Source organism: Coccinella septempunctata, chromosome 7, assembly GCF_907165205.1.
Source record: "Coccinella septempunctata chromosome 7, icCocSept1.1, whole genome shotgun sequence".
Classification (NCBI taxonomy): Eukaryota; Metazoa; Arthropoda; class Insecta; order Coleoptera; family Coccinellidae; genus Coccinella; species Coccinella septempunctata.
Genome location: NC_058195.1, coordinates 281,167 through 308,002, shown reverse-complemented (window position 1 = coordinate 308,002; position 26,836 = coordinate 281,167). Strand labels below are relative to the sequence as shown.

At 38.8% G+C, this 26,836-nt stretch overlaps 4 protein-coding genes across 4 annotated transcripts; 2 read left to right on the top strand and 2 right to left on the bottom strand.

Moving 5' to 3' along the window:
* Positions 1–1,479: 1,479 nt before the first annotated feature.
* LOC123316638 lies at positions 1,480–2,937 on the bottom strand. Its single transcript, XM_044902820.1, has 2 exons — positions 2,746–2,937; positions 1,480–2,650 (listed from the first exon to the last, which is right to left on the bottom strand). The coding sequence occupies exon 2, from the start codon at positions 2,647–2,649 to the stop codon at positions 1,582–1,584; it is 1,068 nt and encodes a 355-aa protein (XP_044758755.1). The 5' UTR covers position 2,650; positions 2,746–2,937; the 3' UTR covers positions 1,480–1,581.
* Positions 2,938–3,623: 686 nt separating this feature from the next.
* Positions 3,624–20,462, top strand: LOC123317262. Its single transcript, XM_044903697.1, has 6 exons — positions 3,624–4,190; positions 17,261–17,635; positions 18,457–18,735; positions 18,797–19,073; positions 19,129–19,564; positions 19,617–20,462. The coding sequence occupies exons 2-6, from the start codon at positions 17,279–17,281 to the stop codon at positions 20,281–20,283; spliced, it is 2,016 nt and encodes a 671-aa protein (XP_044759632.1). The 5' UTR covers positions 3,624–4,190; positions 17,261–17,278; the 3' UTR covers positions 20,284–20,462.
* A 125-nt stretch (positions 20,463–20,587) lies between these two features.
* LOC123316992 lies at positions 20,588–21,780 on the bottom strand. Its single transcript, XM_044903321.1, has 4 exons — positions 21,539–21,780; positions 21,181–21,474; positions 20,841–21,055; positions 20,588–20,782 (listed from the first exon to the last, which is right to left on the bottom strand). The coding sequence occupies exons 1-4, from the start codon at positions 21,656–21,658 to the stop codon at positions 20,683–20,685; spliced, it is 729 nt and encodes a 242-aa protein (XP_044759256.1). The 5' UTR covers positions 21,659–21,780; the 3' UTR covers positions 20,588–20,682.
* A 1,196-nt stretch (positions 21,781–22,976) lies between these two features.
* LOC123317289 (kallikrein-6-like) lies at positions 22,977–24,341 on the top strand. Its single transcript, XM_044903736.1, has 5 exons — positions 22,977–23,093; positions 23,169–23,241; positions 23,431–23,807; positions 23,865–24,065; positions 24,168–24,341. Exons 1-5 carry the CDS (start codon positions 23,088–23,090, stop codon positions 24,318–24,320), a joined length of 810 nt encoding a protein of 269 aa, XP_044759671.1. The 5' UTR covers positions 22,977–23,087; the 3' UTR covers positions 24,321–24,341.
* Positions 24,342–26,836: the final 2,495 nt, after the last annotated feature.

The following is a 26,836-nucleotide window of genomic DNA, read 5'->3' as shown; positions in this document are numbered from 1 at the left end:
TTCAAGGAGAAAGGTATGAATATTTTGGATCTTATTATGGCAAAGTAGTATCAATTTACTAAAAAAACTGAATAAAAGGTAGTTTCTGGGGCATTTTGGTTCTGGTAGAGTTTTTCTGATACTGCATGACTAAATGACAGATAACTTCCACGTTTTCGCTGGAAATAGAATGCACGAATTGGAAAAAGTCTTCCATACCGATGTTAAACGAATATGTGCAGTAAATTAATGATACCACAACCCCACTGAGTTGAGCTATAAGCTATCCTAATGTAATTTAAAAAACAGTTTTTTGATTATCAACGAAGCTTGTTAAAAATATATTCATACACAATGCTGTTGAAAATTAGATATTCACTGAAAACTATAATTTAAAAAAAACCAGTTTAGGTGATAAGAATTGCGAAAATCTACTTAACGCTCTAAAAATATACACAAGTTCTATAAAAGAGAGATTATATTGAAAAATAGAAGATTATTGTGAAATTATTTTTTCCAAAAACTCAAACGATATTTCCTAAGGAAAGAAAAATTTTGGGTCCCATTTACAGAGTTATCATTGAAAAATCCTCTTCGAATATTTGTCACATGTAGACTCTTCAGGACGAGATTAATTAACTGTTTGATATTGTATTCCAAAGAGGGATTTTCAATTTTAGTGGAAAAGTGGAAAAAATTTATTTTTCTTTGAGGAATATTGTTTGATATAAGAATGTTGATTTTTTCAAATTATATGTCTAAATTACAAAACATATCTTTTTCTGAAATGGTACAGTGCTACCCTTATGGACTCATTGTATTGAAGAAATGAATTGGTATTCAGTTCTTTGCGTTATTGTTTATAATTTGGTGGAAAAAATTAACAAAAAAAAAATGACTGATGTTAAAAGGAAACCATAAAAATGACAAAATGGTTTGAAGATTTTGTATTATACGGAGAAACAATTAGACTAGCTTAATTACTGAAAAATAATTATATATTATGCTTACTTTCTCAATTTGGAAACTTTGCGTTGAGGGGTTCATTTTTTGAGAAGTAATGTTTTTAGGATTTGATAATTAGTATTATTTTTCTAAGTATTTTTCACATTCCAGACTGTTTTTGGATCATTTATATGTAACTTTTATGAGTTGAATTGTTACATTTCCATTTTGTATTATTTATAAACTTGAAATGCTATTTTATAATTTATTAAAATATATTCGATATTCACTCAGAATACTTGTTTCAAGCCCAAAACCCACTGAAATGAATATGAACAATAAACTAAAGCTCCTATTGGGATATTAAACTGTCGTTGAAGTATACCTCCTTCCTCTTAAAAATTCAATTGTGATAGCACTCGCAGAAGTACGCAATGTTTAAATATTTCTTTCGTTTGACTAAAAATCTTTATTTAAAAATTCAACAGACCAATTCACAATTAAATTCAATGAATTTGATCTATAGATATTTATTTACTGTTATAAACGAAATTTTCGTGATCAAATTTTACTTATATCATTCAAGTTTACAAAACTTTGTTCAAAACACAAAATCTTACAATTAATATTTTAAAACACAGCAGAATTAGATTTTATCTAGCATTCGTCCATGGATTCGGCATCTCCCTCGTGTATCTCGATTATGGGCATTCTCCACCCGCAATCTTCCGATAAAAACTGATAAGTTTTAGAAGAAGAGTCGTGCAAATTCTTGAAAAAATTCTCATCGTCCTCGTTCAGCTCATACTCTTCATTCAAACTCAAATTGATGAGGGTATTGAGACTTGGAGGCAATCTAAGTTTCAGATATCGAAGCACAGAAGTTTTATTCAATTGATTTCTTTTATTACTAGATAATTTCAACGCTTTTTTAATCTGATTCAAATCTTTGGTGTGCTGTTCCAATTTGTGAAGGTATTTCGATTCCACAGTATTGCATATGATTGATTCTAAGGCCTCTTTCGTCATTGTTTTAGCAGGCGAGGGCATTTGAGGTGAGGAATCAGAATTTAAGATTTCATAATCCGGCCTCGCTTGTTTCGAACTCGATGAAGGTAATTTTTTTAATGGGGTGCTGTGTTGGATATTGGGAAAATAATTATTATCACTTAATATGTATTCTCCCTGATCGTGCTCTTGATATTCTGGTTCTTCCTTTATTCTAGGAATACTCTCATGCTTCTTTTCAATGGGAAACAAGGCATCTTCATTTAAAATATAAGACTTCACTTCTTTGTTTACTTTATACGAAGGGAATGTATCTAACACAAACACTGTTCCATCCTCGTTAGCAGGCAATACTTGTATATCACCCATTTTAGGAGACTTTGGACATTTTTTAATCCTTTCTTTACCAACATTTGTATATACAGCCACAGAATTTGGTTCTTCATATTGAAACTCCCCGTCTAATGTGGGAATAGCCTGGGGTAATAATCTCTTTCTTTCGGAATTTAGAAAACAGCTATCCTCGAAATGTACCTCACAAATCACTTTGTTTCTTAGCTGGTATTCATCCAAATCGAAGAATTTTGGTTTTCCAGCTCTATTAATCCAGGCTTTACATCTTTCCTTCTGTTTTACTGGATAGTGGAAGAAGTGGATGTTCTGCGTCGTTTTGGTGGTATTTCTGCATGATTTGTAAGAACACCGGCAACCACCCATGCTGAAAATTTAAAATATATTTATATTTGGAACAATATGAACCCTCATTATTTGAGAGCTTCGTTTCAAGAAGCAGATTATGTAAAAGATAAATACCTGGTGTACGTTACTTGAGATTTGCTTATGGAAGTCACTTTTGAAGCTTAACTAGTTACAGGTCATAAATAATTCTGAATTATTGGATATTCTTGTGGTATGAATAGTATAACATGAATTAAATTAAATAATTAAATAGTAAACAAATTCGATTGTTTTGGGTTAGTTACAAAGTTGCATAGAAAATATTGTTATTTTTGCTCATATCTGTCAAGCAGTCATAGAAATATTAGTTTTTTTAACTATAATTTTTTTGAGTTATTTTCCAGAAACCTAAAAATTTCTGATACTTAAACAACAGACTCTAAAAGTAGTTTGAACTCCGAAAAAGAAATTGTAATTTTAATAAATTTTTCTCCACAACCCTCAACCATAGGCGTCTCTATGAATTTTTTTAAAGTCGATATTCATCTTGTCGTCTACAACCGATAATACAAGAAATTCATTGCTATTATATTATTCACAGGGAACCTCGGACATTGCATGAGGATTATTATTTGGAATTTTGAAATCTACAAACAATAATTCAGAGACAAGACCCTTTTTCTATGCAATAATTCTATGTTTCAAGTTCCATAGAATTTTTGAATTCATACCACAGAAGGTTATCTTTCGAATTCTATGTTACTTACTGTCGTAATCAATATGGTGGATGCGCAAAATAAATAACTCTTTTCGCATCCACCATTCATGCTTTATATGGAACAAGACAATTTGAAGATTCCTAAGAGGAAGAGGTCATAGTAGGTTCAAATGGATGTATCATCATACCGAGTCCACCACCTACCACACCATCGCTGGCGTTCCTGATAAGTTGATAGCTCAATAAATTCCAGACAACGCGACCTCCGTATCTCACCTTTATCGCGTTACCTGTGTGTTGTTCAGTCGTTGAATAATTCCATTGAAGAACGAATCTACTACGGGTATCTAGCTGGCTCTTCACTTTCAGCTCTCAGTTTGTTCGAATCGAAGATCAACTCTCTGGTTCAGTATCCGTCGCATGAGCACATAGAGGGAGACGCGGATATTTGCGTGAGTTTTAATTTTAAAACAAATCCCGAATACAACAGGACGGGAGCGTTTGCCGATTAAGCGAGCGCGAAAGTTGGTTGTTTTGTGGAAGGTTGTGTATTTCCGTACGGGTTTTGTTCGTTTTACAGCGCTTCAGACCCGGGTTATTCTCATTGTTCGGTGGTGGCCTTCGCGGGTAGCCGATTGTTACAAGAATCCGAAGAGTCGATGAATATTGGACGCTTATTATTATTCAGTGTATGTTGGAGCTGGAACGTGATCCTGTGAATTTTCACCGGTAATTTGTGAATGGTGCGATAAAATTCCAGTGCTGTTTTGCGTAAAATGTGATTCGGTGAATGTTGACCGGGTTGTCTTGAGGAAAGTTGAGTTTAAAAGCGTAGAGTTTACATCAGAGGAATGTAGTAAAGGTATGTGTATGCAAATTGTAGGTATGTTTGTTGTTCTTTGGTTCACATGAACTCTCCATGAAGATATAGATATACGAGATAGCGGCAGTTCCTGTGGAATAACAATTTTGGTATGTTGATATGGGATACTCTCATCATGCAGGTACTGTGAGGAATAGGCTTTTAGCGGCTTCGGACTGCTTGCTGACGATTATTTTTGTTTTATTATCGAAGCGAATAATTATAAAGAAGTATGTTTTGTTGGAACGAGAAATACCGAGAGAAATACTTTATCGACGATAAAATGTGAGCCATGGTTACTACGAAAATCCCTGGAATTCCAGGAAGTGTGTCTTCATCGAGAATCGAGCTGATTAAAAAAGTCCACCTATCAGAAGAGGTGGATAAGTTATGATTTCCAGCAGGTTCAGGTAAAGGAAAGAAGTGATAAGTGGCCACTATTCACATGCTTTGAATATCTTCATTATGGGAAGAACGTCGTCCCGCAGTTATGCAGTCGTTTTAACCGCTGAAGTAATCTGCGATTGACGAGTGTTGGTTGTTCTGTGAACAAATCTGAAAAAGGCCCTCAAAACTGAAGCTGCCTGGAATGGATTTGCGGCAGATTTCGGCAGCCTTATTAAATTTTGTTTTTCAGGGAGTCTCCAATCATTTTTTACATGCCAAAAGTTGGAATATCGGACTTTGCAGAGTCTATATTTGGATTGGAATTTTTCTTTGACGGAATCATAGATTTTTGGTAGACCCCGGACATAGACTTAATAAATCTATGACCTTAGATGAGCTTCAGAGGATTCTTTTTTATGGTTACGCATTCATAGATAGTACTGTTCTGTAGCCATAGAATTATAATCTTTTCTGCTCTTATATTTCTATGTAGTCGAACGATGAACGAATTGAAGAGAACTTCACGTATACCAGAAATACATTCAAGTTGAAGGGGTTAGATATGCAATATTTCGAAATAAAACAGTTCTGATTCGGAAGGCGTTCCGAAAGCAGAAAGCTCCGGCTATCTCATCATCTCGAGCTTGTCGAGTAACACCAAAGAGTTGTTACTCTTTGGTAACACCATCTATCAATTCGCTTTAATTGAATAGTTTCTATCTCTGCCCCAGATCTCGTAGTTTCATGATCGAAATTGGTTTTTTCTTCGATCGAAATCCCGCCATTCTCACAATCGGCTCTACCAACATACGTAGAAAAAAGACTCTCAGCAAGGCAAATTATCAACCACTTCCGATTAAGTTTTATCTGGGGCACGCAATACGAACATTTCAATGGGCAAAACTAGGCGATAAAAATCTGGTCGAAAGCGAGGCCAGCCCTATTATCAACCGTACGTCGAAGACGGATAGAAAAGCTGTCAATTGTTCGTCGGTGCGAAGAAGAAAGTGACCTGCTTAACATTAATAATAAATAAATGAATAGTTGGCTGCGGACGGGTCGTAAAAAACGACTTATCTATGATTACGGTCGATTTTAACGATTTGCTAGGATCATTTAACATGCAAATCCGGTGAAATTCCTCCTGCTTGCTTCTTGCAGTTTATCCCTGCTCATTTCATGAACTACTTTGAATAATTACTCAGCATTTACAGATTTTTTCAATTCAAGGAGATAGTATGTTCCAAGAAGCTGCATGAAAAAAGGGATATGGTTGAGTTTCATCAGTTGATGTATTTTTTTTGGTCATGGAGTTTGCCATTTACTTGGTCTGTTCATGACGATCATTCTCCGTTCTGTCAACATTGACAATATCGAAGGAACGGTTCGATTCAACGCTTCTAGTCGTTGGTTTCGCGACGTCCAAAATGCCATATCGACATCCACATCTTTACGACGCAATCTAACAGGCCATTACCCGAAGAAGAAGAAGAAGACGAGAAGTCGGAGACACCACTCGACCGTATGGGGAACTCGATTTAATTTAGCGCCCCGCGCAAAAAGAACACTTCGAGTTATGGCACTTTTCAGCCATTAAAATTCCACCTCATTGTCTCTCGCTGGCGGGAGAACGAACAGTGAATTTAAATTCATAGGTTTGGTATGATTGATGTGCCGTCGCGATCGCTCATTTCGCATCACAGAGCGTTCGATGAATGTGTCACGATCGCGTCTGTGCTCGCGGACTTGTCGATGGTCGATCGTTAATGGTCCACAGAAAAGGGAGGTGCGTTCCTTCGTGACTTTTGGGCGGTTTTCACGGGGCACAGAAATACGTGAGGATGTGACGCATAGAAATGAAAGTGGTGTTCGTGACATTTCTTATCCATAGAAAGGATCCAATGTGTGCAACTAACAGTTGGCTGACGAACGACGGTAATATACCAATTACACCATCCAGATGAAAATGACTTATCGACCGAAAGATGACTGTAATTTTGGCATATACGATGGCTCGCAAGTTGGATATGATTATCGGATAAAATCGTTGGCGATTAAATGAGACCATGCACCGAGTCGAAACTCGGGAAAAATAATGGGTCGAAACTAGGCTAAGCTGTCATAACGTCGGATATGTTCATTGGTTCACGGTCCGTAATCGGCGTACATTATTAAAATTCGTTCTCCGTGACGGATTGCGCGTATTTTCGGACGTGGAGAGTCGTTAGAGCCCCCACAACTTCCCTGCCCGGCAATCCGACCATAAATTGCGTTTTTAAGGCGACGTAACGGCCGAAAGGACAGCGCGAAATGTTGTTATTTGGACGGTTTTATTTCTGGTTAGGCGCGAACCATCTGACCTCTTGTGTGTGTGGTAAGCTCGACGATTTTACTGCTGGATTGTATATTTTATGTGCTATCATGATAAATCATTAATTTTCGTCATATATCACAGTATTTTTGGTTCTGTATTACAATAGCATCTTCAGGTAGGCGAACTAGAAAAATGTTCACGCATTCACACACCCTTCCTGACCATAAACGATCCTCTTCACTTCCTCGCTACGGAGTATAAAAGGCAGCTATAAAATTCTTCGCCTTTTTAATGAAAGTCGCGACCAGTAAAATTCCTCATTAACACCTTATTCTCTCTTAACGAGCCGCGTTGGTAGAGACCAACGTCCAAGTCAACCGTTGAAACAAACCCATCTCAATTAGAACCGGACTCATCTAGCAACATCTTCTCATCCTCGCGAAGATCCGAATAAGCGAAACTTATTAATCGATGCTCGTAAAAGCGGAATCAGGCTCCGTTTTTACGACATCATGAAATATGAATATTACAACATTCAACGCGCTTACAAGTGTCGCAGTATTAAATTGCACGTTGGAAATACGTTACAGGTGATTTGGGACAACGGAGCTGTCACTTTGGAGAAACTGCTAACACTGAAATACAGGTATAAACGGCGATGCGCCTGAGGCAATGCTTAGACCTATCTGGATATAAAGGTAGTGCTTATTGACCGCAATATACGAAAAACGCGCGAAAAATACTTAAAAATTTTGACGTTTTCCGAAAATCTTGACAATTCTCCAGACCACAGAATTTATAGAACGTGAGAGGCAGGTTGGTTCCGAGTCATAGAGCACGAAGCACTGGTTTTGGCCTCGGCAAATATCAATACGAGATTTTTTTGGTATAAATGGACAGAAGGTTGTTGATGTCGATGTCTGCGCTGTGAAAATCTTCCTAGAAGAGGAGAAATCGCAATACTCGCGCCATAAGGTTCTCCATGTCAAGAGAGTTATTCCGCCTACGGTCTTATCTCTCTCTCGTTATGTTACTTACCGAGCGTTTAGTGCGTCATGTATGGAATAAACGATCGAATATCTCGACATTTACGGAAACTTCTAAGTTGTTAACCCGAGCTGTGACCCCAGGAGTTGGCTGCGTTTCTTAACGAAAGATCGCGTAGAGCTATTAGCTATGAAACGGTATAGCACCACGCCTGATAGTGTTTAGACTTTACATGACTTGGATCGATTCGCCTTAAAAAACCATAATAAAATAAATTTCATGAATACCGAGGCCGAAAACATTACTCTTCATTCTATGAATCGAATAAGTATTACCCACCCCTGTGTTAACTTTTGACAAACTGATGTTTTTTTTCTTCTTCTTTCATCTGACGTCTAAGGGGAGCTTTTTCTATGATTGTGCCCCATGCCTCTGCCACAGACCTCTTAACATAGAGTTTAAGAGGGCTGTGCCTCTGCCACTCGGTGCTTAAGAAATCATTATATACCGACCACCGATAACTGTTCAAAGAAGTGAACGGACGCTATCTTTTCCCCCAATCCGGCAGCTGAACGGGGCCCAAAGCGTGTCAAGACCCAAATAAAGCGGATCACGCACAATACACACAACAAAAAGCCCGCTAAAACAACAACCATAAATCCGTTGGTCCATGAAATACCGCGACGGCAAACCCGACATCCATTATACGCACGAGTGCGATTGTTCGGTGGGTGTATCGTGATCCGGAGCCTTCTCGGATTTCCTTGTACCGCTCTCCTGTTCTTTTTCCCGACAATGCTACGTCCAGGTGGGCGTTGGACGCTTCGAAATTCAAATAATGTTCTGTGTTCTCGGAACGAGTCGGAGTGATAAGTAAGTCGACGCCAGACTCTATGGGCGGACTTAATGAGGCTGCGTTCCGTTAGGAGAGATATACGGGTTGTAAATGAGAATTCATTGTCTTTCTCTCTGGTTCATGGGCGAGAGAGAAATGTCAATTTTATCTTAAACACAGAATAGTTATGACAATGTCAATGTCGAGATCTCTGCTTCCACTACAGAATTCTTCGAAAGAAAGAAATAAAAAGTGGGGCCAACTTTTTTCAGGGGCAGGAACTGTTTTTACTGTTAGTGAGAAATGAAAATTTGAACATATTTCTGTTTTCATAGAATTAATAAGTGTGGCTCGTCAAAAAATAAAGAAAAACCTGGACGATTGGCAGATCAAAGAGATATTCATAAACAATGTATCATTTTTTTTAAAACATGTCGACGCTAGATCCGCGTATTCGATTTCAAGACGACAGCCACCGGCCGTTTTTATTTTTACTTGCCGATTATTTACATTGCCTAGAAAAAAAATCAACGCGACTGCTTTTGTTCAAACGAACAATAGACGTCGCTCAAACGCCACCTAAAAATATCTTTACGAGACAGTGGCAACGAACGTCCGACATTTTTCTGCCAAAATTAATAATTCGCCTCTGCGATTTCGAAAACATCGGTCGCCTTCTGTAAACAGGGGGACGTTCGAACGTCGGAAAAAACCATAATTTACGATAAGGCTGGATTTATACGCCAGTTTTACGAGACTGTTCTTGGAACCGAATACCGGATGCTGATAATGATCGCCATCGGTTTGCTCGAGTTAAATCTAAGATCATTCTTCAGGTTCGGTGACACTCGCATGTCGCTCTAGATCTGGACGTATCCAACACAGAAAGCCATTCTGAAGGAACCTAAGAAAAAGAAAGTAGATCAAACAACCTTATAATCTGTGACCCCTCACATGAATTAGACTCTATGACTATTACATGCATAGACTTAAAAATAATTATTTATTCTATGCTTCAATTGATGTGTTCCCATAATTCTCACCTCTTTTCCACCGATCATTGGTGGCGAACAATCTCATAAAATCGAACGTGAAATCAACTGCGAAATCGTTAAATTGAAGGAATAATTCAACAATAATTTCGATTCTAATTTTCCGGACACGTTCGAAAGCAAGTCAGTAGCGGAAAAGAGCGAACGTATTCGTGTCATAGAATTCGGTCAATGTCACGAGTGATTTGGTTTCTTCATTTTATTTTGAAGATTGTTTAGAGTCCTACGTAAGCTGTGAATCGAAATATGTACTCGTATTTCTCCGAGATGTCTGAGTGAGCTGGAAACTGTTTATTGTGATGATTCAGAACCGTTGATTGGGAGCGAATTTCTGGCCAAAAACTCATCAAATTAACAACCGTTTTCCCCTGATGCGGCTGACCTTTTCTCTTTCCAAATTTCATTCGTTTGCAATACATTTGAATGAATAATATATACAGTGTGTATTCCATTAACCGTTTTGTGGTTGAACTCACTTGGTCGCTGGTTAATAGTGGAAGAGTTCAAAGTGCTTAAGGTCACAAATCTGCAAACGTTGTTTGGCCGATGGTGCTAGATGCAGCAGCCATTGAACCGATTTCGAACAGTCTAAACTCGCCCTAAGGCTCCTATTTATAGCCACCTGAGATACGAGCAGATTAAGTGGCTTCCGCACTGTACCAATGAAAGATTGATTAAAATATTTTGACTGATATCTCTAGTTAAATGGTGTTAATGTTTATATAGATCGTCTGCGATATTGCCGAGCATCTGATCGACTAACCGCGGGCGGAAACCGAACCTTTTCCTTCTTGCCTCTGGGAAATGGATCGATGTCGTGAATTATCTAGATATCCCTGACTTCTTGTTGGTGAGAGGTATAACGAACGATCGATGATTTTATAATTTGGCGTAAGGCGCCTCAGGGTCACTGATTTGTTAACGTTTTTGATTTAGATGACCTACGTCTATAGCTCACCATGATAGATATCATGGAAGATATCATCGATACCATAGAATGGCAGAAATTTCACAATAACTTAGCGATCGAACACGACAAAATATGAAAATTTCGAACGCTCGTTATGTTGCCGAGTTTCATTGTCGAATGGTTGGATCCATTCTAGAGTTTCAAAACTTCTGGCACCTATTCTAAGGACTACGTTCACACTGCAAATCTGTTATTCAACCGAGAACCATGAAATGACCCATCCTTTTTGGAAAACTTATGTGTTCGACACATGATGACACAACCTCCATCCATGGCTCGTTACTTCCTGTAATGAAGCTCCTGGGCGAGCTCTACGATGGTTTTTCAACGTCGCTAGCCGATTTTGTACCACGCCTTTTACGATCCATTGAAAATTTGCCAGGCCTGACGATTGTCATTTGTATTTTCGCCATAGACGAGTAAAAGTGTGTTTTTATCGGGAAAAACTTTGATAGAGATAGGTGAGTGCTGTGTACTACTGTCAATAACTACTTCCAGATCTCAATACAGGATGAAAAGACCATGTCGTTATTATAATACCAGATATCACCAACTCAATCCTTGTTCACAGAGAACCAGTATTAATCGTAAAGTAGTCTTGAAAAAGGAGTTGAACTTGAATAACTAGATTAACGAAGTAAGTACATCTTTTGCCCGTATCAGAAGAAATTAAGTTTTCTGGGAGTATCTCATTATGAAATCCTTTATTTGATCTATATCCGCCCAGACTGAGGTGAAGTTTACATATTGAATTCTATGGCGATTTTCCTGGATCCACCCTGTATACACACCTCGGTTTACTGCGTACACAGAAAAAGACATGCACGACGTTTGCGTTTAATCCTAATTACAATAAAGTCGACAGGACAATGGTTCGACTAAAATGTTGGTATAACCGTTGTTAATACAAACGTAAGAGTCGGTTACATGTCGGTATCGGAACAAATTGTTGGTCTTCGTTATACCATTGTTTATTGTTCGGCGAGTATGTGTCACGTGGGTCTAGCTGGCATGGGCAAATGGGAAAAGCTACAGATGTACCCGCTCTTCGGTTCAAACGTGACTCGCATCTTCAATATGTAACTACAGATGTATCGAATAGTAACGCTTCAAATTTTACACATAAATCACTCAATTTTTCGAAATTTTCATGTCACACAACTGTGGAAACTTAGTCCACCGTCATAGGCATAAGTGCATGAGCGCTATTTGGACACTTGAACTATCGGTAGATAGTTCAATTCATTTCAACTACCAAACATTAGAACTTCTGGTCATTACAACTTCCAGTTATCAGAACTACCGCTAGCTCGAACTATTTTTGCTACCAGTATGAAAAGTATGTACTGAAAGGGCGTATTTCATTAAAAATCAAATATATTGGTTTAGTAGATTGGTGACGCAGCTTCAATTCTTCGTGTGCTATAAAAGAAAAATTGAAATCTTATATTTATCGCACACAGGCACTTATAAATGACGGAATAATTGTCTCTCTCTCTAATGACACCAAAATTGTGTCCAATTATACTTGAAAAAAAATTGAAAATGTCTTCATCGCCTTGTGACACTTCCTCCTGTGTATTTCTTAATTATATCCCAGGACGGATCTAAAAACGGTCGATGGGCGCCCCCTAGCCCGTCCCTGGTCCACATACCATCGAGATAACTGTTCTCTCCTCCAGAGAGCATTCTTAATAACGAAGCAATTCGAAATTGACCACATGAGCGTCGAAAGAAGAACAAGACTCCAGTCCTCGTAAGTGTGGTGGTACCAAACAAAGTGGAATGGTGATTAGGCGGTAGAAGTTGGGTTAGGTTGACGACCAGGTAGTAATTTCGCTGAACGATCGACTCCGTAGCGTCCTCGGGGGGATAGTTTCAGATACGTCGTATAGTGAAAAGTCCGGCACGAGCTGCTGGAGCCGAGAGGAAAAATCTACGACATCCATTGGAAATGGGAGAAGAACGGATTGTAATAAGCGGGGATAATGATGGGTTGCCGTTTCTTGCCGCAGTTTAAATTCATTTGATACTCGTTCCTCTTACATATATTTACACGGTGCAGGCCTGGATTTTCGGAAAATTAAGTAAACCACAGAATTTTGACAAATGATTTGTCAAAAATAAGACGTCAACTGTCAACTTTTTGGCAGTTGACGTCAACAGTCAACTTTTTGGGATTCAAATTTTATGTTCTTAGGCCATTATGGATACATATTTTTTCCCTTGAGGAATCCATGAAACGTTGGCCATATTTATATGAATCATTCAACCATAAATATATTGAAGAAGCGACATGAGGACGTCTTTCTGCATATTTTAAGGTTCTCGAAATGAACCCTGGGGCGCACCTCACTCCGAACTATCTAAACCCACGTAGAAATTGAAAAATTATGCCAATTCCGTATCAATCTACGAAACCAGAATCCTCTCACGCGCGTCGATAAATAACCATCGTCGCCTGACAACTTCCTGCTGGATATTTGGACATGTTATAATTAATTTTGAATCCGGACCGATTGTTTATGGGCGATAAGTGGCCAGGACTATGTTAAAAACGACGATGGCTCTTTTTTCGTACGAGGCACGTCAGGAGGCTCGTTAGTGGTCGATAAATAATTACGGTATGAGATAGAATGTAATATAGTTATCATTCCTCTGGGTTCCGTCCGAGAGTTTTTCATTGCGCTAACGGAAATCCTACAATAATTGAAATTATTCGAGATTTTCGCTTTTCCTCACTTCAGTGATGGAGTGGAGGAACACCAAATTCCCCATATACACCCAAGTATTCGACATAGCATCGAATTAAAATTTTATGCAAATGAGTACCCTGTTTGCGATGGCCGTTGTCGATGTAGAGCCTGGGCATGGCCATCGTTACACGCCCGACCCAATGAATAACAAATTCTACAGTATTTTTTATGGATATTCAATTCCTTTTTCTGCCACGACAGATGAGTTACGACTGCTATGTTACCATACAACTGAACGGGGGAACTGTAGGAATATACGTTGGAACTGGTTTCGATTCAACCATACCACATTCGCGAAGTACCTTTTTTATTTGATCAGATGCAGAGAACACCTCCGGTCTTGTCAAAACTACAGCTTTTTTTATCACATTCACATGAGGAAACAAGCTGATTTAGAGGATTCGGAATTTCCAAATTTCTCCAAAAGTAAGCCGAATAATAGGACTGTACGTAGTTAACATTCTCGAACCTGTAGCAAGATCTGAGAAGACCAAAAACAGCCCTAGAAAATTGAGATTTTTGACGTTGAACCGCATGTAAATCTGAGTATAAATCGACGATCAAAGAATAAACCATAGGTTGTCTATGGAATAAACGTCCACCTGACAGTTCTAACAGATCACAGATAGGGTTGGGTATAGAGAGTAGAGAGTTTTCCATATAGGGGTGGGTATTATCGCTTAGACTCCTAGAGCAAAGAAAAGTGTTTTTGGGCATGTTATATTCATGAATCTCGTATGATTTGCAGCATGAGCAAAAGTAGCATTCTTGTACTTGTACATTCCTACACCTACGGCTATAACATAAAGTAGCGGAATCGTGGTAGTAAGTCAATAAAGACCTACTATTTTATCCCCGTTCGAAATCAGTCAACCGTGTCCACTTCGATAATATCTTTCAATCGATCCTTTTCGGAATTCTAACAAGATTTCAAACAAGTTTCCGAGTTATCAAAACACAGAATCCTAATCCCATTTTCCGAAGTGTTAAAATTAGTCCCGTGTAAGCCATGCTAATTGAGCCATAAATTATGCATCGATCATCTCGAGAAGCGGCCTCGGGATTAATGAAGCGACTCGAATTTTCGAATCAAAAGTGCTATATGGACAATATCAACCGTCGAGAGAGATACCCGCTTAATTATCCGTATTTTCGGGTTGTTCTTGCCTCGCGTTACGTAACGGAGAAAGAAACCTGTTACGTTGGCAGACCTTCGACTGGTCGAAGATGTTATTTTTGGTCCGGTCTAGATGAATTATATGGCCAAGATGCGTGCATATATCATGTACGAAAGTGCCTACGATTGATCGCTCCTGAAAACGTAATGACGTTTATTGTAAAACCGCTTTTCGGCCTGTCAAACAGGGACTTATCTTTACGAAGTTTACAGATCACGAACGAAAACTTCATTTGTTAATGTTCGGAAAATGTAACGCAGAATATTTCATTTCGATATAAGAAAAGAAAGTAGAAATATTCAGCGTATGACAGCCTTAATTTATGGTGCATTAGTTCTCCAAGCGACTAGAACAAAAGCGAAATTTAGCGACAAGCACGTGACGAGTTTCCAACAAATGGAAAACGGTTGATTAAACGTTTTGGCAGCTGAAATGAAAGGCATTTGGAGACCGGTGTATGTCGATTGTTTTGGTAACTTTCGTAGTATTAGGTTGCGATGAGGTATGACATCGCGTTTTGATAAATTCAAATCTTGGACTAGTAGAAGAGGAGATCCATCTTCCTGCCTTAAAAAACCATGATGAAATGACTCTTCGCCTTATGAGTCGAATCGGTATTACCCACCCCTGACCCTGATAGGTTTCAAACATAGACCATAGACCAAACACAAGTTCTGGGTTATGTCTATGCAAAGACATAACCCTCTGTGTCTATGTGTCTCTATGTCTATGGTTTCAACCTCACTTTCGTCAAACTGACGTGGATTTCTTTATATTTGCATCGGTAAACGTCAAACATCTCAATTTTTGGGGTATTTTCCGATGTGTTATCTTTGCACGGTCTAATTATTCGACTTTCGTGGAGGCGAAAGCAGCAGTTTGAATAAATAGAGCGATTTCCGAACTCTTTACATCAGCTGATTCCCCTCTAAGTCAGTTCTTGCGAAATTGCCTGCAATCATGAGCAAAATCATACAGATAGATTGAATATGATGGCTCGAAAATAAGCGAAGAGCGCTCACTTCCTCATCGTACCGATATTATTGAAATAATGATTTTAATTGCGAGAATATAACAGGAAGGATGATCTTCGTAATAGTTATCATTTACCATATATTGTATGTATTAACACGCTCTTCATGGTGATCCACTTTGAATAATTCATGATTTCCCTTATGAAAACGGTTAGTGAAGTCTGTGAAGAAGTTGGTTGAATTCCGTTCTGAGTCCAGAACTGTGTTCTACTTGGTTTTACCTGCCTGTTGGTAGATTTGACGACAGTTCTCTTAACCAGATGAGTAGTATCACGCGTACAGATATGGCGGTTTGTCATCGGATATACGACCGTTTGGGGAAGCGTTTTGAGCGAGGCACAGACGGATGTGCCATCTATTGTATCCCTTCGAAATGATTGGCGTAAAAAGACGCCACAGGGTATTTTTGATCCTGAACAAGTCCTTATAAAAAAGTATAAGGTTGTAGATCGAATACAACAAATCGCATTTTCCATCCCGAAATCCGTCTATATTTCGATTGTTACGTTTGGAACGCGTTCACCGCTTCAAAATAGAAATATATAATCGCTATCGTATTTTCTTATGATTTATGGCAGATATTTCGTCGGAATATCGATACGGCTGTCGATTTCAATCTACTCTGTAATTGCTGGAAAATCATGCTTATTTCAATAATGACGAAAATACCGCTGTTTGTTATACGTCTCGGAGTTTGTTTGGAGAAAGTCGCGGATGGAAAGTAGAAAAAGTGGTTTTATTTACGCGACTCTTCGTTCGTTTTCGCACGAATAAATATTGTACTTAACGGAGTTGGTTTTATTGAAAGTGATGGTCTTGAAAGTTGGTGTGCATGTTTTTTTCGACAGGTATCACACAGGCTCTTCAAAAATTTTGAGATTCTATGATATACAGTTGATGTACAGTTCAAAATCCTTCTATTCAATACACTATACTTTCTGTTCCCTTATTTTATCACAAACAGTTAAATAGGAACAGTTTTCCCTCACAGCCACAGGAAAAATGAACTTATTCTCCGTTTTAACAATCCACCATAATTTAAATTTGAAGCTGACAAAAAGTGGAAGTATCAAAATTCCATTTGGGATGATGATAATAAAGCTGACTCATCAATCAGTACACAACTCTTCTCGCCGTTACAAATTACCGAGTCGTCTAATTTCGTTTCGTTAATAAGAAAGCGAGAAAAAAAATTACCGCCAAACATACCAATAATTGTATCGTCCACGTTCTTAGCTTCTCGTTTTAAGACGAATTTTTTAAAATTTGTACGCCGTTATTCAGAAGCACTAGCGATCTCGAATCTTTAATAAGGAACGATATTTTTACAAATCTGACCATGGACGTAGACAGGTAGGGGCCAGGGTGAACACGCCCCCTTCAGAATTCTTGGTGCCAAACCAACCCTTTTTGGGGTCCCCCTAAAAATTGGTCTTGCCTACGCTACTTTATTTTAGACCTATTTATTTATCGCATTCACACACTTGTAATTTAGTCCTGTTATTCGATTCTCTTTTCTCTTGTTCGTTGAATTATCTTCTGTATCTTCTTTTCTAGGATGACGGATGGCCCTGAATGAGCGCGGGCGGCAGCGCAGGGAGCGGCGGGGGCTCAGGGGGCAGCACATCGACCGCGGCTCTTCGTGCGGCGGCCGCGAAGGGAAACGTTGCGGCATGCGCCCGCATCCTGGGCGGTCAGAGATGCGTGCGGTTCTCCAGAGACGAACTGGGACGGTCCGCCCTGCACCTGGCCGCCCAAGGAGGACACGCGCCCGTCGTCAGGTTGCTGCTGGGCGTCGCGGCGCCCAAGGAGGTGGATTCGCCGGACGGGGACGGCTGCACGGCGTTGCAGAGGGCGGCGGCGGACGGCCACGAGGAGGTCATCAAGTTGCTGTTGGCCAGAGGGGCGGATGCTGACAAGCAGGACAGCGTGGTGAGTATACTACGTTTTTTTCATCACTTTTACTTCTCAAAATGACCTACAAAACAAAAAAATTGGACAACTATCTGAACCTGTGTCGCGCATAATCCAAAGTAATATTTTTCGAAAATAAATTCTCGCCGTTATAAAGATGATCAAAGGCTCAAGAATTCGTCCATTTCCTTCATCCAACCTATCGGGGCGTTTGAACCGACCTGAAATTCTGCCAAAGTCGTTAATTGTTGCACTCTCTTTATGAAGCTGCCAATGATTCACTTCTTTTCGAGTGCCATTGTTTCCAAGAAAATAAGTCGGCGATGCGGTGTTAGGTATATGTGTCAAAAATATTGCATGCGAGAAAACTGCGGAATACGTAAAAATAGACGGGCTTAGATTGACCTTCCAACGTTTTCATTAAGAAATAAATGTTGTCGTTTAAGCGATAACATATTGTCCGACAAATCGTTTCGCCAAACTAGTTTTTAAATTCCTAACTAGCTCCCACGCCAGCCGCGATTCTCGTTAATTTATGCGAGATTTAACTGAGCAACCGACGCCGCTTTAAATTTTTCTTCACCACTACATATTTCACTCATTAAACGGCCGGCGTCTCGGTACACAATCAAATATTTAATTCAAAAAGTTGTTGAGTTACTTCTCCTTACAAATCTTCCCTCATCTTGTCGCTACTTTCGTTTTCTTCCACGTCATACTCATCGTTTTAAAACCTTTGAAAACACTCGCAACAACCTCTCTCACTTCACATCGTTTTGAACATTTTACGAGCGTAAAAAATGTAAAAATTTATATACAATCACGAGTTCCGTTCGCAGCATGGCAACAGCGCCTTGCACGAGGCCTCGTGGAAGGGCTACAGCAAGACCATAAGGCTTCTGGCAGCCGCTGGTGCAAAACTGGACTCCCCCAACGCCGGAGGCTTCACGCCACTCCATCTTTGTTGCCAAAACGGACACAATCAGTCTTGCCGAGAGCTTCTATTGGCCGGGTGTGACGTTGACATGAAAAACCATTACGGCGACACGTCTTTACACACTGCTGCCAGGTATGGACATGCTGGGGTCACTAGGATCCTCATATCCGCCCAGTGTAAGGTGAGATTAACCACAATACTCAAATTCTGGATAAAAAACTGAAATCATTACTTTAATTTAGGTCTCCGAACAAAACAAAAACGGAGATACAGCTCTACACATCGCTGCAGCTATGGGAAGACGTAAACTGACCAGGATAATACTGGAGGCAGGCTGCGACAAGAGAGTGAGGAACAAGCAGGGCGAAACAGCGCGAGACATCGCCATACGCAAAGACCTCCACGAGATTCTGTCCATCTTGGACGACTGTACCGGTTTCCGAAGAGATAAAAAATCCACGCGTAGCAAGAAACCTAGGGGAAAGAGCAAAGTCAGATTTGAAGCCAAGGAAGGAGATGGTAAAGAATTCAGTTTTAATTTGGGTAGAAAAGTGATGAAAGCTGTTTATTTCAGACACCTTGGAGTTGGCGAAGGGTCGCCATTGGTCTCCCTACGGCTGTCATTATTATCCAGACCCTGAAGCCTTCCCATCGCCACGACTAGACTCCCTACCTCAAGAACCCCTGAAGAAAGGCGAACAGTACTACTTGGACCTTGCAGGTAATATCAGGAAAGGACCGGTGGGTGTGGGTTACACTTGCTACTGCGCCCCACTGTTCAGACACATCGAGGCTAAGATGGAGAAAGACAAGAGGGAACTGCAGAAGGCGCAGTTGAGGTTGGGACAAAGGGTGGCGGGTTTGGAGCAGAAGCTAAACAGGGGAGTGCTAGGTAGGAGGTCGGAGAGGGTGACGATGATGAACAAGGAGGCTCAAGAACCGCAGTTACCCAGATCCAGGAGCTTGGAGATGTTGGATAGTATAGAGAAGGGACCGCTACAGTCTACAAGGTGAGTACTCTTGAGAAATAAGATTGATCTACATTTCCGCCTCGATTTTAAGGAGCATGGACGAGCTGGACAACGACAACAACCCTGATCAGAGACCTACGGTGAAAGAACTAGTGGCTAGAATCCAACAGCAACAATCAGAGAAGCAGAGAGACGGAGATAACAGCGAGAGTAGCGACGACGAGGACAGTCCCATAAGGTTCTCCCAGCAGCTTGGAATCATGGGCGATTCCAACCTCTCCAACATCCCTTCGGAGCTGCCCAGGAGCAGGAGTGGGGTCTATAACGCAGATTTGGGCGGCGCGGTTTACGACCCAGGTCCTTCCAGACACCTGGAACCGACGGTGATCATAAACCACGGCAGGAGTTCGAACGAGCATTCGGCCGAAAGTCAGGCCAGTTACGTCGGCGACAATTCTAGATATTACAACCACCATAACGCAGTCTCCACCAAGTACGTGGATTTGAACTCTCGTTTCGCCAAGTTGAGGGTGTTGGACGGGAGGAACAATAACGAAAGTGCCTCTAGGATGATGGACGGTGGTAAAATATTCGAAAGTACCGCGAGAATGCTCGAAAGTGCGCACGATACGGCCGACAGAGACACTAATAACGATTCAGGGTATTCGACTAAAGTTTACGGAAGTTCTAAGGGGAATTCTCCAAGTTTGTCCGGACAATTGGAAGGAGAAATCCCTGGGGCGTCCAGCTTGGTCTAGGTGTGAAGATTTTTTAAATCTCCGTTGATTTTCGTCAGCTGAGATCTTTTGAAGATCACTCTGTATATGTATTTTTTCCAATTTTACTGGATTATTGTATATTTTAATTGATCCGAGATGTTTTTGTATATTTCAATGCATTGCGAAATAAATATATGCGTATAATTTTTTTAAAAGGACTATTTTGTTGATTATTAATATTTTTAACAAAGAGAATAAAGATATATATTTTTAATATTAAATGCAGTGGTAGTTTTTTATTATTTTCTCTTTCATTAAAGCAATGGGGTAGATAAAATCGATACTGGTAAAAACGTATATTACATTCCTTTTATGTCACAAAATAAATAAATATCAATATTTTCTATACTTGAAAAATTATTTAACAATTTTTTTAAATCATTCGAATGAAGATCGCAATTCATACCTCAGCTGGTACATTTGCAATGTAAAAGCACTGGTCAGAAGTCGTTGATGATACATTTGGCAAACTTCAAACCTGAGAATAATAAAACTACTTTATCACAAGTCTCAGTTGAAAAATGTTCAAAACTTACCCTGCCTTCCCGAAAACTTGCCTAGCGCCTTCTTGACAATCTGTAAAGCAAAGTTCCAAATTGTTGAACCTATTCTTTTTGCACCAATCTTGAACAGTCTTTGTCAATTTGAGAGCAACTCCTTTTTTCCTGAACCTTTGATCAACTGCCAATCGAAAAAGCCAAGCCCAATCCTGCCTTTTCGTATGCCTCATGACCGCTACGGTTCCTACCATCTGATACAAAAGGAAAAAAATAAGACACGATGTTGATTATATCGTATATGCAACATTGAGGATATTTTTTAGAATATTGCTTCTTTCTGAAGAAGAAAAAACGAGAAGTGAAGATCAGAACTCACCCTTCTTCTCATCCTTTTCAAATCAATTGCTTCATTAAGATCAGCCTCTGAGATCACTCTGTATTCGTCATGGGTCGTGCCACTCGAGAAAATTGGTTCTATTACTTCTGCAACCCAACATTGTAATGGTTTCTTTGTGTTTATGAGTTCGGCGGACTTTATGAGTACAGATCCATAAATTACAACGTAAAGTACAGTGAAAACTATTGGGACTGACAAAAGGCAGTAGTACAACGGAACATTCATAAAAATGAACATGTAAGCCGATACCAAGGTGATCAATTGAAAAGTTATCTGAAAGAATGCAGGATTAGATTGATAAACAGTCGTTTTATTTAAAAAACTTCATGTTACTCACTTCACTTAAAACTACATTCAACCAAGAATTATAGATGTTAGAAACATAGGCATTTCTAACGATATCCGATATATTTGGTAAGTCATGCGGCTTGAATTCTCTTATAATAATGTATCGCATCTTGTACCTGCTTAGCCAATTATTTCTGAAGAATTCGATAATTAGCTTTCATTTTAAACTTTATTTCACGGATCCCAATTATGCCTTATTTACACCGTCTTTCAATTTGGAGGTTAGAAAGTAAAATCACTTGTTGATTATTTTGACAGCCTAACGTGTATGTTGTGTTGCAGACAAAACTTTTTACTTATTTTCCTTTATACTTTCTTCATATTTCCTTATACCCAGGTATGTTTCGAAGTGAAGTAAATTTAATGAAGAAACTAAATTATGCGATAGGGTAGGTACAGTGTATAAAGACTAAAGTCTTTATACAGTGCTGCATGAAATATGTATAATGGCGGATGCGCTAATAGAAAGCACGAAAGGATAAATTTGATCAGATTTTAGATTTAGGTGAATGCGCCGTTTTCATTCAATGAATGAAACGAAAATTCCCGATCTAAAAAATGAGACATATATTGTGTTGAACAAAAAGCCAAAAACCATACATTCAAGTTCATTCGTCATTGAATCATTGAATGCGATTGAAGCTTCCTTGCAAAAACGACCCCTGTGTGTGTGTTGAAATTTCATTTGGATTTCCCTACTCTATCCAGCTACGTGAGGTATCAACCCTTTGATCCCAGTTTACGTAAAGCTATTTGTTATTTCTTGACGTTTGCCTAAACAATCTGAGTGAAACACTTTTTTACACTCCGCTGGTTATCAAAAGCATCCCACCGCCAAATAGGGTTCGGACAGGTTTCTAGCAGGGTTCTGGTTTTGGTAGAATTTCAACGGAAAATTGAATGTCCGGTAGACGAATATTAATCTTCATTCAATGTAGAAATTGTCTAGTAAGATAGGTTGCTTATTGTGGTCTTGCGACTTCTCCTTGTAATCACACGTTTCCATTGAATTATATCTGATCTTTTCTATCTAGAATTTCCACATCAACGGATTTGCAAATTTACCTTCCGGTTTTCGAGCATTATCTCCTACCCATGAATAATACGAAACTACTGTCGATTTTGAGAAAAGAAAAACAGAAAAAACCGTTAGGTAAATGATTTATGAAGAGTTCTGGTAGCACGATTTGTAAATATCTTGCAAGTTTTTTTTCTGAAACCCCGAGGAAGGATTCATCTAGATTCCGCTTTGGAAACATTTTCTCTTGATTGAAAACATTCAGAATATGAAGTACCATCATGAATCAACATTACAGGTACAATAAGCAAACAAAAGCCGTAGTATTAATTTTAATAACGATTTTACGATTTTCAAAGCAATTTCATTATCTCACTAGCAGATGTGAAAGTGTAATATTACATGTACTTCTAAATCACGGTGTTACGTAGGAATCATTGTTGCAATTACCAACATTTTCATCTATTATTCTGCTCTATTATCATCTTCATGAGCGAAGAACTTATTGCCCGTTGTGGAAATGTATGTAAGTGTACCATTGCAACAAGACATCTAGAGCGCTCTAGTGATCCAAGAAATTTTTTTTGGACGTTCATTTCAGCTTGTGAAGTGCAACGAGATGCATATCGTATTTTTTGTGTATTTGTGTTCTTGTGGGGTGTATTTGTCGCAAGGTAGGTAACGTTTTTATGCCTTATTTTAAAGAAAATCTCACCAATAATAACGCGGCTTCTCGAATTTTAACCATTTACGATTCAGAACAAGAGTGGAATTTGAAAAGTAACTTGACAAAATTTTTCTCTAGTTTCATTGCTTCTTTTTCGCTGAATATGAATCGCTAATTTCATGACGAACATTTCCAGGAGCTCCTCCTGAAATTATGGACCGAATCCTTCATGGTAGAGACTCAGATATAAAGTACCACCCTTATCAAGTCGCCTTGGTCACTACGAACGGCAAGCACAGAAAAATTTTGTGTGGAGGAGCCTTGATCAAACCCAAAATCGTCTTCACGGCTGCACATTGCACACACGTAGACGAAAACACGGTAAGGCCAAACTTGACGGTCTTGATCGGAGCAAATTCCCTCTTCGATCCTAAGGGTACTTCACACGAGATACACAAGGTGCTGAAACATCCCGAGTTCAAGTTCGACATGTTCGATAACGATTTCTCTGCAGTAATCCTGAAGAAACCCGCGGTTTACAGCGATAGGGTTCAACCCATCAAGATTTCAGAGGTGAGATAGAGGAGGTAGATCCTTGTTATTTTAGTTCATCAGTTTTTTTTATCGTAGGAGGATCATCCTGGAGGAATCAAAGGTGTGGTGTCTGGTTGGGGTTTGACGGAACGGGGAAGACCCTCGGTCAGTTTGAAATCTGTCAAGTTGGTACTCGAGGACTGGGATAAGTGCCAAGATCATTTCCCAAGACCGGTGCATCCCAAAATAACCAAAAATCACATTTGCATCAAACCCAGCGAAAAAACAACGACCTATGTAAGTTTGTGTACAGTGAAACACGTTTCTTTGATACGAAGAATCATTTCAAGTAGATTTTTCTCTACCATTTACGAAAAATAACACTCAACATTTTTGCAGGGCGATTCTGGAAGTCCTTTAGTGGTAGATGGAAAGCTGGTAGGTTTGGTTTCGTTTGGAAGGATGGTAGACAGCAAAAGAAAAGCCACAGTTTTTACGAGGGTTAAGAGTTATTCAGATTTCGTAAGAGATGGGGTTGATAAGTATTTTTAGAAATAAATTGGTGTAATTTTTGCTACGAATTTCATTATAAATACCAAGTGCCTCGGAAAATATATTGAGATGGACGATACTTAGTAAAATTACAGAAAATTCCCATGCTTAAACAATTTCAATCTTTTTCTTCTTCGTGGAGGAAACATGAACCTACAGTGTGTGGGATACCTACACTTTTTATCAGTTTCTTATTGAATTTTCAATGTTTTTCATCATGTAGTTACGCCACTTTTCCTGCGGCAAAAGTGTACTTCGCACCTCCACTGTCATGTGAAATTTTCCCCAAGGAAGCGTTTCACTTATGGCCTTGTAACTTTAAACGAGTGAGAATACTTCGTAAACGAAAATTATCCTATAATTTGGGTATCGCTGGAGCTGTTTAGGAACATTATGTCATGTAAACCTCTGTTCCGAATCTATAACAAGTGAAAGCGAGAAAAATTCCTATCTCCAGCAGAAACCCATACGAGAACTTTGAACTGAAACTTCTCGAGAATTAAATAATAGGTATTTAGCAGAAATTATATGAAAAAATATAGAATTTTTGAGCTTTTGAATTCAGAATCAGCTCTCCACATATGTTCATGAGGAAAAAACTGATGGTAAGTTTTGGAAAGGACCTTAAAGTTACACGATGCTCAATATCAAAGGTATGAACAACGACAATATAATTGGTGTGTTGTTCACACGTTCAATATCCTTGTATATTGAATAAACCGACCCAAAAGCCTGAATATGAGTTTCCAAGCTCTTTATCCGATTAAGGCTGTACACCTTTGCCTGACTCAACTTGCGAGATCTCTAATTTCCTCCCTTCTCTCGACGGGATTGCGGGACCAGAAAGCGCCCTTGTGCACTTTCCACCCTTAAAGCTAGCCGCCAACTGGAGAAATTCGGAATGTTGATTTATCGCTTACTGCGATTTAAACGCCGCGATTTCGGTTGTGGGTGAATTTGCTCCTTTTGGATGCTGCTCATGCAACTAGAGGATATTTAATACTGATGATATAATTATTACATTTTGATTGGAATTGTTTGGTGTAATCCGTTATGATTACAAAGGAAACATCTGCTATTTAATGATATTTAAATGTTTCAACTTGCTACTGATGTACGTTTCGTGATTCTACGAAGTCATCAGTTTATGAGGGGGAGTATGCATTGAAATCTGAACGCGGTTTTGTATAGTCATCCTGACGCGTAGAGATAACCAAAAATAACCCACGAAGACAAAAGACGGTTTATTTGGTCTTAGGAAAACCAACAAATGTCGTGATTAATCCGCATCAAAATTGGGACCAATCAGATAACACGATATTATCATCGTTCAATTCATTTCCACATTGAATCGACAAACAAACACGCATCGGCAATTAGTCACATTCAGGGGGACTTGATGAATCTAATGAGACTTGCCTGTTAATCTAGTTATCTGAATCTGTCAATTAATGGACACATATCAGTTGTTTTGCAAGGTAAACTGCTGATCGAATTGAATTAATTTCGCTATATACATACATAGGTACACTTCTCTTCTTGGGGTTGAAGAGACACATAATCAATATTTCATCCTGTCACACTTCACATTTTATTCAACAGATAAAGTTCAGATGGGGAAAAAAGGAAATACACTCATCATCTTATGAACTCCAAAAAATGTCAATGTAAACCTCCATTGGATTATTATTATTGGACAAATGAAGCGTAATGGCCCTGAATGGGAACCCTCATTTGTTTTAAAGGGTTATGATAACATGAAATTCTTGAAATCGAAAGGTTGTTCCCTATATCAAACGTGTATAGGTAATCCCTTTGCAAACAACTGACTTTCCCTTCCAATAAAGAGCACTTAAAAATAGAAATCGATAGCTTATGATCTAATGTATCCAACGTTTTGGAGTAGTTTTACAATAAATGGACTGCAATTAAACCTTTATCTATTTAATCGACAATATCGTTATTGATATCGAAAAGCATGGTAGGCGATTTGAAGCTCATAATTATTTCGAAAGCAAAAAAAAAATTCGAGATGTATGTAGTTTTGTGTTTTATAATTCTTCGTTCTTTTTATTTCTGTTTGTTTAGATTTGGTTGAATGATCTTTATTCTACCGAATACCCAAAAAAATAACTGGATTGTAAGAAACTAGGCAGAAATTGAAGTATTGGGATTTTACAAAGAAAATCAATCGATTGAAGAAATTGAAAAATTTAATTAAAATTTCGAAGAAGGTGGTTGATTTTCAGAAGAAGAAAAATATGGGGTTGGAAAAAGGAGTGAGAATTTGAAGCAAGTTGAAGAGATTTTTGAAAAATGTACTACAATGGTTCAATCCATTAAAAGTTTTTCATAAAAATCATTTATATTGTTTTTTTTTCATGACTCCCTCTCGATTAACAATATTCTGTTTTAATTTTTTCATACCTTATATTGGAAAAAACTGTTCAGTTTTTATTTTTTGTTATGGAATCGCCCTAGTGATCATTTTGGAGCCGAATTTTACCTTGAAAAGA